This window comes from Oncorhynchus mykiss, chromosome 7, assembly GCF_057628025.1.
Source record: "Oncorhynchus mykiss isolate SJ-2025 chromosome 7, ASM5762802v1, whole genome shotgun sequence".
NCBI classification, from domain to species: domain Eukaryota; kingdom Metazoa; phylum Chordata; class Actinopteri; order Salmoniformes; family Salmonidae; genus Oncorhynchus; species Oncorhynchus mykiss.
Genome location: NC_143028.1, coordinates 37,475,565 through 37,489,447, shown reverse-complemented (window position 1 = coordinate 37,489,447; position 13,883 = coordinate 37,475,565). Strand labels below are relative to the sequence as shown.

At 47.3% G+C, this 13,883-nt stretch overlaps 1 protein-coding gene across 6 annotated transcripts in view; it reads left to right on the top strand.

Moving 5' to 3' along the window:
- The window catches only part of LOC110527806 (voltage-dependent calcium channel subunit alpha-2/delta-2), a 325,465-nt gene that overhangs the window by 248,001 nt on the left and 63,581 nt on the right, over window positions 1–13,883 (top strand). For all 6 annotated transcript variants that reach the window (XR_016497237.1, XR_016497236.1, XM_036983281.2 and 3 more), the window contains one exon: window positions 10,653–10,794. Coding sequence is in view for 4 of the 6 variants with exons in the window: in XM_036983281.2 (XP_036839176.1) it covers window positions 10,653–10,794 (142 nt within the window). In the remaining 2 variants the exon portion in view is untranslated. The remainder of the gene's footprint in view (window positions 1–10,652; window positions 10,795–13,883) is intronic.

Here is a 13,883-nt window from a genome sequence, read left to right as displayed (position 1 = left end):
TGTACCTGTGCTCTACTCCTGTACCCGTGCTCTACTCCTGTACCTGTGCTTTACTCCTGTACCCGTGCTCTACTCCTGTACCCGTGCTCTACCCCTGTCCTCATGCTCTACTCCAGTCCTCGTGCTCTACTACTGTACCTGTGCTCTACTCCTGTCCTCGTGCTCTTCTCCTGTACCTGTGCTCTACTCCTGTACCCGTGCTCTTCTCCTGTACCCGTGCTCTACTCCTGTACCCGTGCTCTACTCCTGTACCCGTGCTCTCCCCCTGTACTCGTGCTCTACTCCTGTACACGTGATCTACCTCTGTAGTCGTGCTCTACTTCTGTACCCTTGCTTGTCTCCTGTACTCGTGCTCTACTCCTGTTCCCATGCTCTACTCCTGTACCTTTGCTCTACTCCTGTACCTTTGCTCTACTCCTGAGCCCTTGCTCTACTCATGTACGCGGGCTCTACTCCTGTCCTTGTGCTCTACTCCTGTCCTCGTGCTCTACTCCTGTAGCCGTGCTCTACTCCTGTAGCCGTGCTCTACTCCTGTCCTCGTGCTCTACTCCTGTACTCGTGCTCTACTCCCGTACCCGTGCTCTACTCCTCTACCTGTGCTCTTCTCCTGTAGCCGTGCTCTACTCCTGTACCCGTGCTCTTCTCCTGTAACCGTGCTCTACTCCTGTCCTCGTGCTCTACTCATGTACCCGTGCTCTACTCCTGTAGTCGTGCTCTACTCCTGTCCTCGTGCTCTACTCCTGTACTCGTGCTCTACTCCGGTACACGTGCTCTACTCCTGTACCCGTGCTCTACTCCTGTAGCCGTGCTCTACTCCTGTTTTCGTGCTCTACTCCTGTACTCGTGCTCTATTCCTGTCCTCGTGCTCTACTCCTGTCCTCGTGCTCTACTCCTGTACCTGTGCTTTACTCATGTACCTGTGCTTTACTCCTGTACCCGTGCTCTACTCCTGTCCTCGTGCTCTACTCCTGTCCTCGTGCTCTACTCCTGTACCTGTGCTCTACTCCTGTACCCGTGCTCTACTTCGGTACCCGTGCTTTTCTCCTGTACTTTTGCTCTACTCCTGTCCTTGTGCTCTACTCCTGTACCTGTGCTTTACGCATGTACCTGTGCTTTACTCCTGTACCCGTGCTCTACTCCTGTCCTCGTGCTCTACTCCTGTCCTCGTGCTCTACTCCTGTACCTGTGCTCTACTCCTGTACCCGTGCTCTACTCCGGTACCCGTGCTTTTCTCCTGTACTTTTGCTCTACTCCTGTACCCGTGCTCTTCTCCTGTACCCGTGCTCTACTCCTGTACCTGTTCTTTACTCCTGTACCTGTGCTTTACTCCTGTACCCGTGCTCTACTCCTGTCCTCGTGCACTACTCCTGTCCTCGTGCTCTACTCCTGTCCTCGTGCTCTACTCCTGTACCTGTGCTCTACTCCTGTACCCGTGCTCTACTCCTGTCCCCGTACTCTACTCCTGTACCTGTTCTTTACACCTGTACCTGTGCTTTACTCCTGTACCCGTGCTCTACTCCTGTCCTCGTGCACTACTCCTGTCCTCGTGCTCTACTCCTGTCCTCGTGCTCTACTCCTGTACCTGTGCTCTACTCCTGTACCCGTGCTCTACTCCTGTACCTGTGCTTTACTCCTGTACCCGTGCTCTACTCCTGTACCCGTGCTCTACCCCTGTCCTCATGCTCTACTCCAGTCCTCGTGCTCTACTACTGTACCTGTGCTCTACTCCTGTCCTCGTGCTCTTCTCCTGTACCTGTGCTCTACTCCTGTACCCGTGCTCTTCTCCTGTACCCGTGCTCTACTCCTGTACCCGTGCTCTACTCCTGTACCCGTGCTCTCCCCCTGTACTCGTGCTCTACTCCTGTACACGTGATCTACCTCTGTAGTCGTGCTCTACTTCTGTACCCTTGCTTGTCTCCTGTACTCGTGCTCTACTCCTGTTCCCATGCTCTACTCCTGTACCTTTGCTCTACTCCTGTACCTTTGCTCTACTCCTGAGCCCTTGCTCTACTCATGTACGCGGGCTCTACTCCTGTCCTTGTGCTCTACTCCTGTCCTCGTGCTCTACTCCTGTAGCCGTGCTCTACTCCTGTAGCCGTGCTCTACTCCTGTCCTCGTGCTCTACTCCTGTACTCGTGCTCTACTCCCGTACCCGTGCTCTACTCCTCTACCTGTGCTCTTCTCCTGTAGCCGTGCTCTACTCCTGTACCCGTGCTCTTCTCCTGTAACCGTGCTCTACTCCTGTCCTCGTGCTCTACTCATGTACCCGTGCTCTACTCCTGTAGTCGTGCTCTACTCCTGTCCTCGTGCTCTACTCCTGTACTCGTGCTCTACTCCGGTACACGTGCTCTACTCCTGTACCCGTGCTCTACTCCTGTAGCCGTGCTCTACTCCTGTTTTCGTGCTCTACTCCTGTACTCGTGCTCTATTCCTGTCCTCGTGCTCTACTCCTGTCCTCGTGCTCTACTCCTGTACCTGTGCTTTACTCATGTACCTGTGCTTTACTCCTGTACCCGTGCTCTACTCCTGTCCTCGTGCTCTACTCCTGTCCTCGTGCTCTACTCCTGTACCTGTGCTCTACTCCTGTACCCGTGCTCTACTTCGGTACCCGTGCTTTTCTCCTGTACTTTTGCTCTACTCCTGTACCCGTGCTCTTCTCCTGTACCCGTGCTCTACTCTTGTACCCGTGCTCTACTCCTGTCCTCATGCTCTACCCCTGTACTCGTGCTCTACTCCTGTACCCGTGCTCTACTCCTGTACCCATGCTTTTCTCCTGTACTTTTGCTCTACTCCTGTACCCGTGCTCTACTCCTGTACCCGTGCTCTACCTCTGTAGTCGTGCTCTACTTCTGTACCCTTGCTCTACTCATGTACACGGGCTCTACTCCTGTACCTTTGCTCTACTCCTGTACCTTTGCTCTACTCCTGTACCTTTGCTCTACTCCTGAGCCCTTGCTCTACTCTTGTACACGGCTCTACCCCTGTCACCTTGCTCTACTCCTGTCCTCGTGCTCTACTCCTTTACTCGTGCTCTACTCCTGTACCCGTGCTCTACTCCTGTAGCCGTGCTCTACTCCTGTTCTCATGCTCTACTCCTGTACCCGTGCTCTACTCCTGTACCCGTGCTCTACTCCTGTACCCATGCTCTTCTCCTGTAGCCGTGCTCTACTCCTGTCCTCGTGCTCTACTCCTGTAGCCGTGCTCTACTCCTGTTTTCGTGCTCTACTCCTGTACTCGTGCTCTACTCCTGTCCTCGTGCTCTACTCCTGTCCTCGTGCTCTACTCCTGTCCTCGTGCTCTACTCCTGTACATGTGCTCTACTCCTGTACCCGTGCTCTACTCCTGTACCCGTGCTCTTCTCCTGTCCTCGTTCTCTACTCCTGTACCTGTGCTTTACTCCTGTACCTGTGCTTTACTCCTGTACCCGTGCTCTACTCCTGTCCTCGTGCTCTACTCCTGTCGTCGTGCTCTACTCCTGTACCCGTGCTCTACTCCTGTCCTCGTGCTCTACTCCTGTCCTCGTGCTCTACTCCTGTACCTGTGCTCTACTCCTGTACCCGTGCTCTACTCCTGTACCCGTGCTTTTCTCCTGTACTTTTGCTCTACTCCTGTACCCGTGCTCTTCTCCTGTACCCATGCTCTACTCCTGTACCCGTGCTCTACTCTGCTCTACCCCTGTACCCGTGCTCTACTTCTGTACCCTTGCTCGTCTCCTGTACTCGTGCTCTACTCATGTTCCCGTGCTCTACTCCTGTACCTTTGCTCTACTCCTGTACCTTTGCTCTACTCCTGTACCTTTGCTCTACTCCTGAGCCCTTGTTCTACTCATGTACACGGGCTCTACTCCTGCTGCTACTGTCACCTCGTCTGCCCTGTCTGCTCCATCTCTCCTCTCCCCTTGTCTGCCCATCCGATCCCCCCTTTCTCTCCCCGATTCAAACAGGGCTTGTAATGCCCTCCTTTCACCTATAAACACTCCATCATTACAATATCTAATTAGCTTGTTGGGCCAGATGCTCTGGACTCCATATCTCTCACAACTTTAAATTGAATCGTGCATCGCCCTTGTGTAGGTATAGGCACTGTCCACAGTTTAGTTCCTGCCCAAAAGGCTACTCTGTCTGGGTCCTCAATCTCTTAATCGCTGTGTCCAGGCATAGAAACAGCACATAGCGGCCATTCTCATTGATGGTAATATTCCACAGTAGTATGTGTAGTGGCACTGGAGGGGATTGCTTAGTAATGGGATTAATAACACCCCATGTTAAGACTATCTTGGGGTCTAGCCTTATTCACACCCCAACTCTTGCTCTGGCACTTTGACAATGAACTGTCTTCATTGGCAGGGTCCCATTCTACATGTTTTTTTTTACTGTGACTTTAATGCGCACACAGAGACAGACACGCCGACACATGAAAGATTATAGGCATGATGTCTTGGCCTGTCCCGGCAACACCTTATTGGCTGTCAGTAGAACAATATGATATTGATTTTAGAGTTTTGTTTTTATCAGCCATTGTTGGGGGAAAATCCCTCTGCGAGAACAACCCAACTGAAAGAGACAAGATCAGGCACACCCAAGAGAAGATTATTACTTAGGCTTCAGCAGAGAACAGACAAAGCTCACTCTGGGTGAAATTGCAATGGTCTCCGCATTATCTCACTTTCATTTGAAACTGCTATTTGGTCGGTAGTGAAATGCATATAACTTGTAAATGACGATAAGGGAGCGTTTTGGTGGAGGGCAAGGAGCAGAGACGTCGGCCACCTAGCTGGAAACACTAATGTTATTGTAGCTTCTCAATGCATTTGAAACACAGACTCGTCTTGCATTTTGATTTTCTTTGCTTTTGTCATACACTGCACCATATTACACTGTCAAAGCTCAGTTTGGAGCCCTGTTATTTGGCTTTCGGTTCAGAAGTGATCCACAATCTGTCCTGTGCGATTGACCAACACACATGGGCACACACGCGTGCACACACACACACACACACACACACACAATATCAAAGGGATGAGCTGGGTTTGGAGGCGAGAGATGCTTGTGATCATGGGCGAGCCCTAGATGGGTAAAAGTGGAAATGAAAGAGTCTTCAAAATGTCATTCCTGGCCTCTTCAACCTTTAATTAAACCTTGAGAATGGGGAGATAAAATTAATAAATTGGGTAATGAATCGAGCAAAACAGGTGGTGGGTGGCTGAAGAAAATGAACCAATCAGTCTTTCCTGTGTGGATTTATTCAGCTCCTAATTAGAAGCTGCCTTGGTTAATTATGATTGGGCTCTTTGGAAAAAGAGGGCCTCACTGGAATGACAGTCAGGCTGAGAGATAAACAAACACCGGGACGGGACTCCACAGAATGCTGATGATGCACGAGGGGCTTATGAAGGCCAATCGCCTTCTCCGTTATTGATAACCCGACTTCCCTAAGCCAATCACCTTCATTGTAACTAATGCAACCCCTTTCTCTAAGCCAGTCACCTTCCCTGCAACTAATACAATAGTATTTCTAATCTAATTACATTTATGTTAAGCAATAATCCACCCTTCGAACCCAAAGACCTTTATTGTAACTAATCCTTCCGGCATTCCTAACCCAGTTCCTCTCTAACTGATAAACCAGCACCTCTAACCCAATCATCCTCAGCGATGAACCAGCATGTCCTACCTAATCACCCATGCCAACAAACTGCCCCGTGACACAATTACCTCACGCGTTTTGACGGACCTGCATCAGTAACCGAGTGATCCTCTTTGCTAGACCAGCGTGAGGCTGTAACACTCTCACCCTTGCTGAATACGCATCATCATCATGAACGCATTCATTGTCTTTGCTGTCATGTTACAAGGCTAGTGTTATATTGTTCAACCAATGAGCTTCACGGTCACTTCCACCACCATCCACTTGTACGCTGTCACCGGCGACCTTAACGTTGCACATCTTCTCAAGTCTATGTTCTTGTGTGATGGGGTCATTGTTGTGTGTGTGTGTGTGTGTGGGGGGGGGGGGGGCAGTTTAACATTGTAATGCAGTTGGAGATGATTGGAAGGAGGAGAAGAAGAAAAAAAGGTGACAGAACGATTATGAAACGTTTTCGCTGAGTGGGAAGGTTTTGACAGAATGAATGGATGAGTTGAGGAACAGGAGACAGTTTATGAGCTATACATTGTTATTACAGTCAAAACCGACAAAGATAGATGTCGAACTAAGGCCCATAACCTGTGAGTGTAGCCTTGTGTAAATGGGTTTTTATAACATGTGAGTTTGTGTAGATACGTTTGTGTTTGCACAACTGTGTATGTACAAGTATGTATGAGAGAGACACACAAGAGCGGGAGACGCGAGACAGTTGACGTATGTCTGATGATGTGTTTCCTGTAAGGTGCTGTAGCATGTTTTCCTGGTCTGTGACCACACTGTTCCTAGCGTTGACATTCAGTGGGCTATCATCACAAGTGTCCCCCTGCTCTGCTCTTCCCATCCTCTCCAACAACAGCTTGTAATTGCATTTTAATAGACAATTAAAGCCCGGCCATAAATCAATTCTTGCACAGGGTATGAGGCTTGAATGACATTTTGTGAAAAAACAAACCCGTTTTTATCATGTCAGATTCAATGAACCCTTGCTGCTCTATTAAATCATGATATGTGGGCAGGTCTCAATGCGAACTATACAGTAATGAACTATATGTATTTGAGTATTTGTTTATGTTTTATTTTTGTTCTGGTGAGAGGACCTCAATCTCAGGACAAAAACAATTGCAATCTGGGGCGTGGGGATTTTAAATATTGAGCCAACCCGACATGGAATAATCATCATCATCACAAATATCTATTTTGATCAATAACTGTAACTAGGAAGGGAATGATAACAAAAGTAACTAAGTAACAACGACCTTTCCTACAGTAATTGGAACAGTATGCCGTTATATTATTACGGTAATGCATTACTTTGTAACACATTCGTGAACCTTTTGAACACGTTACCTCCAACACTTCTTATAATACAGTATTATATACAGTAAGATATACAGTATACAGTATTAAATACAGTATGGTATACCGTATGATATACAGTATTTGATGGATGTTTTCGCCTCCCTTTCCTTATGGTATGCAATGCATATATACAGTATGTGTGTATATTGTACAGTGGATGTGTAGTACTAGCTATGTGCTATATTCTGTCAGTATGCACCTTGCAGAGTCTTAGCGAGCTCCCTTAGGATTTGGAGGCAAAGATTAAATGAATAAGCTCTGCCAGAGGATGTGTTTAGATCTAATTGGCTTGTCATATGTAGATAGATAATCAAGATTGAATCCTAGGCCAGTCGAGTCTCGCAGCTGTCTAAGACACTGCATCGCAGTGCTAGAGGCATCACTACACACCTGGGTTCGAACCCGGGGCTGTATCACAACCGGCCGTGAACGGGAGTCCCATAGGGCGGTGCACAATTGGCTCAGCGTTTTCCGGGATAGGGGAGGGTTTGGCCAGGGGGAGCTTTACTTGGCTCACCGCGCTTTAGCGACTCTTTGTGGTGCGGCTGGCTTCCGGGTTAAGCGGGTGGGTGTTTAGAAGTGCGGTTTGGCAGATGCATGACTCAACCTTCGCCTCCCGAGCCCATTGGGGAGTTGCAGCGATGAGACAAGATCGAAATTGGGAGAAAAAGGTGGTAAAATATATTTATCTATATATATTATAATACATTTAAAAAAATATTCGGAAAGTATTCAGACCTCTTGACTTTTTCCACGTTTTATTACATTACAGCCTTATTCTAAAATGGATTCAATTGCTTTTTTTCTTTATCAAACAAAACACAATACCCCATAATGACAAAGCAAAAACAGGTTTCTCTGCAGATGCTCTCAAGCTCTGTCAGGTTGGATGGGGAGTGTCGCTGCACAGCTATGTTCAGGTCTCTCCAGAGATGTTCGATTGGGTTCAAGTCTGGACTATGGTTGGGCCACTCAAGGACATTCAGAGACTTGTCCTGAAGCCACTCCTGCGTTGTCTTGACTGTGTGCTTAGGGTCATTGTCTATTGGAAGGTGAACCTTCGCCCCAGTCGAAGGTCCTCAGCGCTCTGGAGCAGGTGTTCATCAAGGATCTCTGTACTTTGCTCCGTTCATCTTTCCCTCCATCCTGACTAGTCTCCCAGTCGCTGCCGCTGAAAAACAGCCCCACAGCATGATGCTGAAACCACCGTGCTTCACCGTAGGGATGGTGTCAGGTTCCCTCCAGATGTGACGCTTGACATTCAGGCTAAATAGTTCAGACCAGATAATCTTGTTTCTAATGGTCTGGGAGTCTTTAGGTGCCTTTTGGCAAACTCCAAGCGGGCTGTCATGTGCCTTTAACTGAGAAGTGGCTTCCGTCTGGCCATTCTACCATAAAGACATGATTGGTGGAGTGCTGCAGAGATGGTTGTCCTTCTGGAAGGTTTTCCCACCTCCACAGAGGAACTCTGGAGCTCTGTCAGAGTGACCACCGGGTTCTTGACTCTAGGAAGAGTCTTGGTGGTTTCAAACTTCTTCCATTTAAGAATGATGGAGGCCACTGAATTATTGGGGAACTTTAATGCTGTAGAATTGTTTTGGTACCCTTCCCCAGATCTGTGCCTCGACACACTAGTGTCTCGGAGATCTACGGACAAGTCCTTCAACCTCATGGCTTGGTTTTTGCATTGACATGCACTGTCATAGCAAAGGATCTGAATACTTATGTAAATAAGGATTTTTAAAATGTATATATTTGCATTTGCATACATTTCTAAGAACCTGTTTTCGATTTGTCATTATGGGGTATTGTGTGTAGATTGATGAGCAAAAAAATATTTCTTCATAGTAGTTCTGTACTACCCACCTAGTTTAGCTAGCTCACAACTCTTCACTACTAACAAAATGCAGCACCCACTTGGGGTTCAGAAAGCACACCACACTTCAGTAGTAATTCAGGAGTATTAAATCAAGTCCAATTTTATTTGTCAAATGCACTGAATACAACAGGTGTGAACCTTACAGTGAAATGGTTACTTACAAGACCTTAACCAACAATGCAGTTTTAAGAAAAATCAGTGCTAAGAAAGTAAAAAATGAATAAATAAACTGAAAAATAACAAATGATTAAAAAGCAACAATAAAATAAAGGTAGTGAGGCTATATACAAGGGGTACCGGTACAAAGTCAATGCACATGGAGGTAGAGGTAAAGTGACTATGCATAGATAATACACAGAGAGTTGCAGCAGTGTAAAAATGGGGGTGGGGGGTGTTCAGGAGTCTTATGGCTTGGGGGTAGAAGCTGTTATGAAGCCTTTTGGAGCTAGACTTGGTGCTCCGGTACTGCTTGCCGTGCAGTAGCAGAGAAAACAGTCTATGACTAGGGTAACTGGAGTCTTTGGACATTTTTAGGGCCTTCCTTTGACACCGCCTGGTATAGAGGTCCTGGATGGCAGGAAGCTTGGCCCCAAGCTTGATGTGATGTACTGGGCCGTACGCACTACCCTCTGTAGAGCCTTGCGGTTGGAGGCCGAGCAGTTGCCATACCAGGTGTTGATGCAACCATGGTGCAGCTGTATAACTTTTTGAGGATCTGAGGACCCCTGACAAATCTTTTCAGTCTCCTGAGGGAGAATAGGTGTTGTCGTGCCCTCTTCACAACTGTCTTGGTGTGCTTGGACAATGTTAGTTTGTTGGTGATGTGGACACCAAGGAACTTGAAGCTCTCAACCTGCTCCACTGCAGCCCTGTCGATGAGTAGCCTTATAACTTAGTTCTCCTTATGGTCATGGTCAGCTGTCATCTCTGTATACTGTACCTCTGTATTCAGGCTTCTCTCCTTCCTCAACATCCAGATAGCTGGCATCATCGAATCAAAACATTGCCTGCTAGCCAGCTAACATTAGCTAGCTAGCTAGCCAGTAACTAACCGCCAACTTCAGTCTTGAAAACATGCTGGATTCGCACTATTTAGACTATAATAATAACCTAATAGGTCATTCATAAAACAAAAAAGTTTGTCAGGGAAAATGCTATGAAAAGAAATTATTACAAATATTCACCAAATGTACAGCAGCTCTCTGCCTAGGCGACGCCACGGCACCAGACCTCCAGTAGACATTATGTTGTCGTGAACGTCAAAACAAAACACAAGGCAGCTCCAGCTGGCTTCCTAAAGTAACACTGCATGGGTGTGCTGGAGATTCTGCCCTGCTCGTGTGGGTGGCAGAGAGAGAGCTGTGATTGAGTGGTGTTGGTTGTTAGTTATTGTCAGGGTTCATTTGTGTGCCACCTTAATGTGTCTGTGATAGCCATCTTGGACACTAATTGATTCTCACTGTTTTGTGTCTGCTTTGATACCCGCTGTTGCTTTGTGACGAGGCAAAGAATAGAAGGCAACTCCAAACCCAGCCTAAAAGGCGGCGTAATTGCCGTTTTTGTTGTTTAATCCAAAAGTGTATATGTGTGTGTGTGCGCGCATGCACTTGTGCATGCAGACCTGTGTGAGTGCATTCGTGTTTGTTTGTGGCTGTGCAGGGCGGATGTCTGTTTTGTGTTAGTCCTTGTCTCTGGCCGTCTGTTTCCTTCTGTCCTGTACCTATCCCACTGACAGGGTGTTTCTCTCTCTGTGAATCTCTCTATGCAGACGGAGGATGAAGACGGGGAAGAGAACCTGATGGAGAACCCCTACTCCGTGAAGCTGGAGTTTGTGGACGATCCCAACTTTAAAAACAAAGTGAACTACTCCTACAGCGCCGTCCAGATCCCTACAGACATCTATAAGGGCTGTAAGTACCAAGCTACATCTACATCTACACCTCCATCCTCCCACACAAATACACACACATTCACTAAACCTCCATCCTCCCACACAAATACACACAAATTCACTGCACCTCCATCCTCCCACACAAATACACACGAATTCACTATCAGCCTATGATCTGAACCTTTTTGCTAGGTTACACACAGGGTTTCGTATGAGACATGTTCTGACATGATACACCTTTGAGATGCCGCATCTTGTTTCCGAGGCGGTCTTGTGTGTCTTCCTTATCAGTTTGGGAGGATCTCCCCCTCATAGTTCTCCTACAGACCTGAGCCAGTCGTGAACGGATGAACATGAAACCGCTTATTTCTCTGCGCCTTAGACCGGACCTTTCTCCTTCGGAGGTTGTTAGCTGAGCACGATAACCTGCCCCTCTGCGTATATCAGCCAACACTTGCTTCCTGTAACACAATAGTACATGGCAGCAGTGTTCCCCACAGTAGCTGTGTGTGTGTGTGTGTGTGTGTGTGTGTGTGTGTGTGTGTGTGTGTGTGTGTGTGTGTGTGTGTGTGTGTGTGTGTGTGTGTGTGTGTGTGTGTGTGTGTGTGTGGGGGGGGACAGGGATTGATTCACCTACTCCTGGATACTCTGCCCCGACTGGCACCTCACAGCCCTACCAGGCATAACACCTTCTTTGGGACTCCAGCAATGGAAGAAAGTGGACATACGTACTGTATCTGCTGAGGTTGTATTCTCACAGTCGCCCGACATTCTCTTATCTCTTCTCTCCGCTATCCTGCTCTAATCTGTTGGATTTCGATGTGTTCACTCTCACTATCTGGCTGTATCTCAAATGATCTGCTGACAGATAGACCGCCATTTCCATCCATTTTGTTTTGCAGTCTTCCTCTTCGTCAGAAGAACCCTTGTTATTTCCGAGGTATGGAAGCTAGCCAACAGGTCTATAATAAGCTTCCCCAGCAGCCTCTCTGGGCCAATCTTGTCAGAGTTAGCCCGTGCTTATCCAGGAAGAGGGGTCAAAGAGCATGGACGAACGGCTACAGAGCAATCAGTCCTGCCTGTTGTTCCTGCAGACATTTTGCACCGGCCCTGGATTCTCTCATGGGCCCTGGATTCTCTCTTCGCTGGGCTTGTATCGGAATAAAGGCTTTCCGATTGAGCCTGCAGGGGATTATAGAAACAAAGTGCTAGAATGGAGTACTCTGGGAGGATGTTCATTTTTAAAGGTCCAATACAGCCATTTGTATGTCAATATCAAATAATTTCTGGGTAACAATTAAGTACCTTACTGTGATTGTTTTAAATGAAAATGGTCAAAAAGAAACAAAAACAAAGAGCAATTTAACAAAGAGCAATTTCTCAAGCAAGATGTTGCTAGGGGAGGGGAAAACTGGAAAATAGCTGTTATTAGCAGAGAAGTTTGGAACTCTCTTTCTTATTGGTCTATTAACTAATTTACTGTGTGATGATGTCAACAGGCAGGCCAAAACTCCGTCTTTTTAAACAGCTCTTACACTAAAAGGGCATTATCATAATTTTCACAATTTCACAGTATTATTCCAACCTCATATTATGAAAATATATATAAAACACAGGACAATCATGTTTCTGACTGCACTGGGCCTTTAAGAGTTTTGCGTTGCCAAATAATGTTTACTGTTGTTGTGGGCAAATCAACTCCCTGTGCGTAGACTGCAGTGGAAAGATTGGCCCAGCTACTCCAGTTTTGACACCAGCTCCGTTTTGAGCATGTTGTTTGAGTTCTGTTCTTTTTTTTCCTGAGTTGAGTAGCTCGTAAAATGCAGTACTCGTATACGGATGCTGATCGTCCCCACACTCTACTCCGTATATCATTCAGTAGCCTAGCCTGTGTCAGTAACAAATATATCATCAATTCTAACCCCATTTTTGGACAGTAGCACAAAATAATATGACCAGTGGTGTTAGGCTATATAAAATCATGTTATTAGGAATAAGTTAAGCAAATTCTCAGGGGCCATATGTATCAAGCGTACATATCTCGGCTCAGTTTTGCCTTTTCGATCGCAAAGAATGCGATCGCATAGACTGGGGGACCTGATCCTCAGACTCCTACTCTGAGGAACTTGATACATACGGCCCCAGGGATCGGAAGTTAAAAGCTGAATTTCACGTGGAGAAAATAGACTGGGACATTTCTACCTCTGGGGTCCCGGGGCTCGGAGAACTCTGGAGAGGGCAGGCCAGGGACATGCTCAGTACCAACGGAGATGGCTGCTGCTCAGTGCTGGAACACCAGAGCTGCCTAGGAGAGCTGACGGGGAGCTGATGTGAGTGGAATGTTTGCCTGTGGGTCTAGAGAGGTCTGTGCTTATTGGAGAAGCAGTGGAGCAGCAGCATTGTTAGTGAGCAGGAGAGGCTGTCTGCCCAACCCAGGGAGAACAGAGCAGAGCAGCCAGACGAGAGGGAGAGGGTCAGCGTTAGAGAACAAAAGCCTGGAACTGTTGATCTGGAACAGGGTACTATCTACACAGGGGCTGGAGTATTGTGTGGTGTTATGTGTACAAGTATATGGCAGTAAGTGTTAGTGGGCTATGGTATGGATGAGTTTAGTGTTCTGCGTTGCGCTTTGCGGATGGAATACATGGCTAGAGTTTATTATGAGCACTCATCCTCTGTGTAGTTAGAGGGGGTTGCTATTTTACTGCTTTGATGATGAACATCTGAGAGAAGAGGGCCCAACTAGGAAACGTTGGCAGTATGTCTGGTCCTCTGTGGTATTTTTTTATTTCGCCTTATTTAACCAGGTAGGCTAGTTGAGAACAGGTTCTCATTTACAACTGCGACCTGGCCAAGATAAAGCATAGCGGTGGGAACAGACAACAACACAGAGTTACACATGGAGTAAAGGTGGTTGATGTTACATGACAAGGAGTTTTTTTGTGTTACCCATGTTAATGAAACTTGCAGCAGCGGGGGTTTTTTGACACGGGGGGGGGGGGGAGAAAGTCAAGAGAAAACGTCAGAGAGAGAGGAGTAGAGAGCGAGAGAGGGAGGGTTTGGAGAAAGAGAGAAGGAGAAAAGGAGAGAGACACTTTCATAATAGAA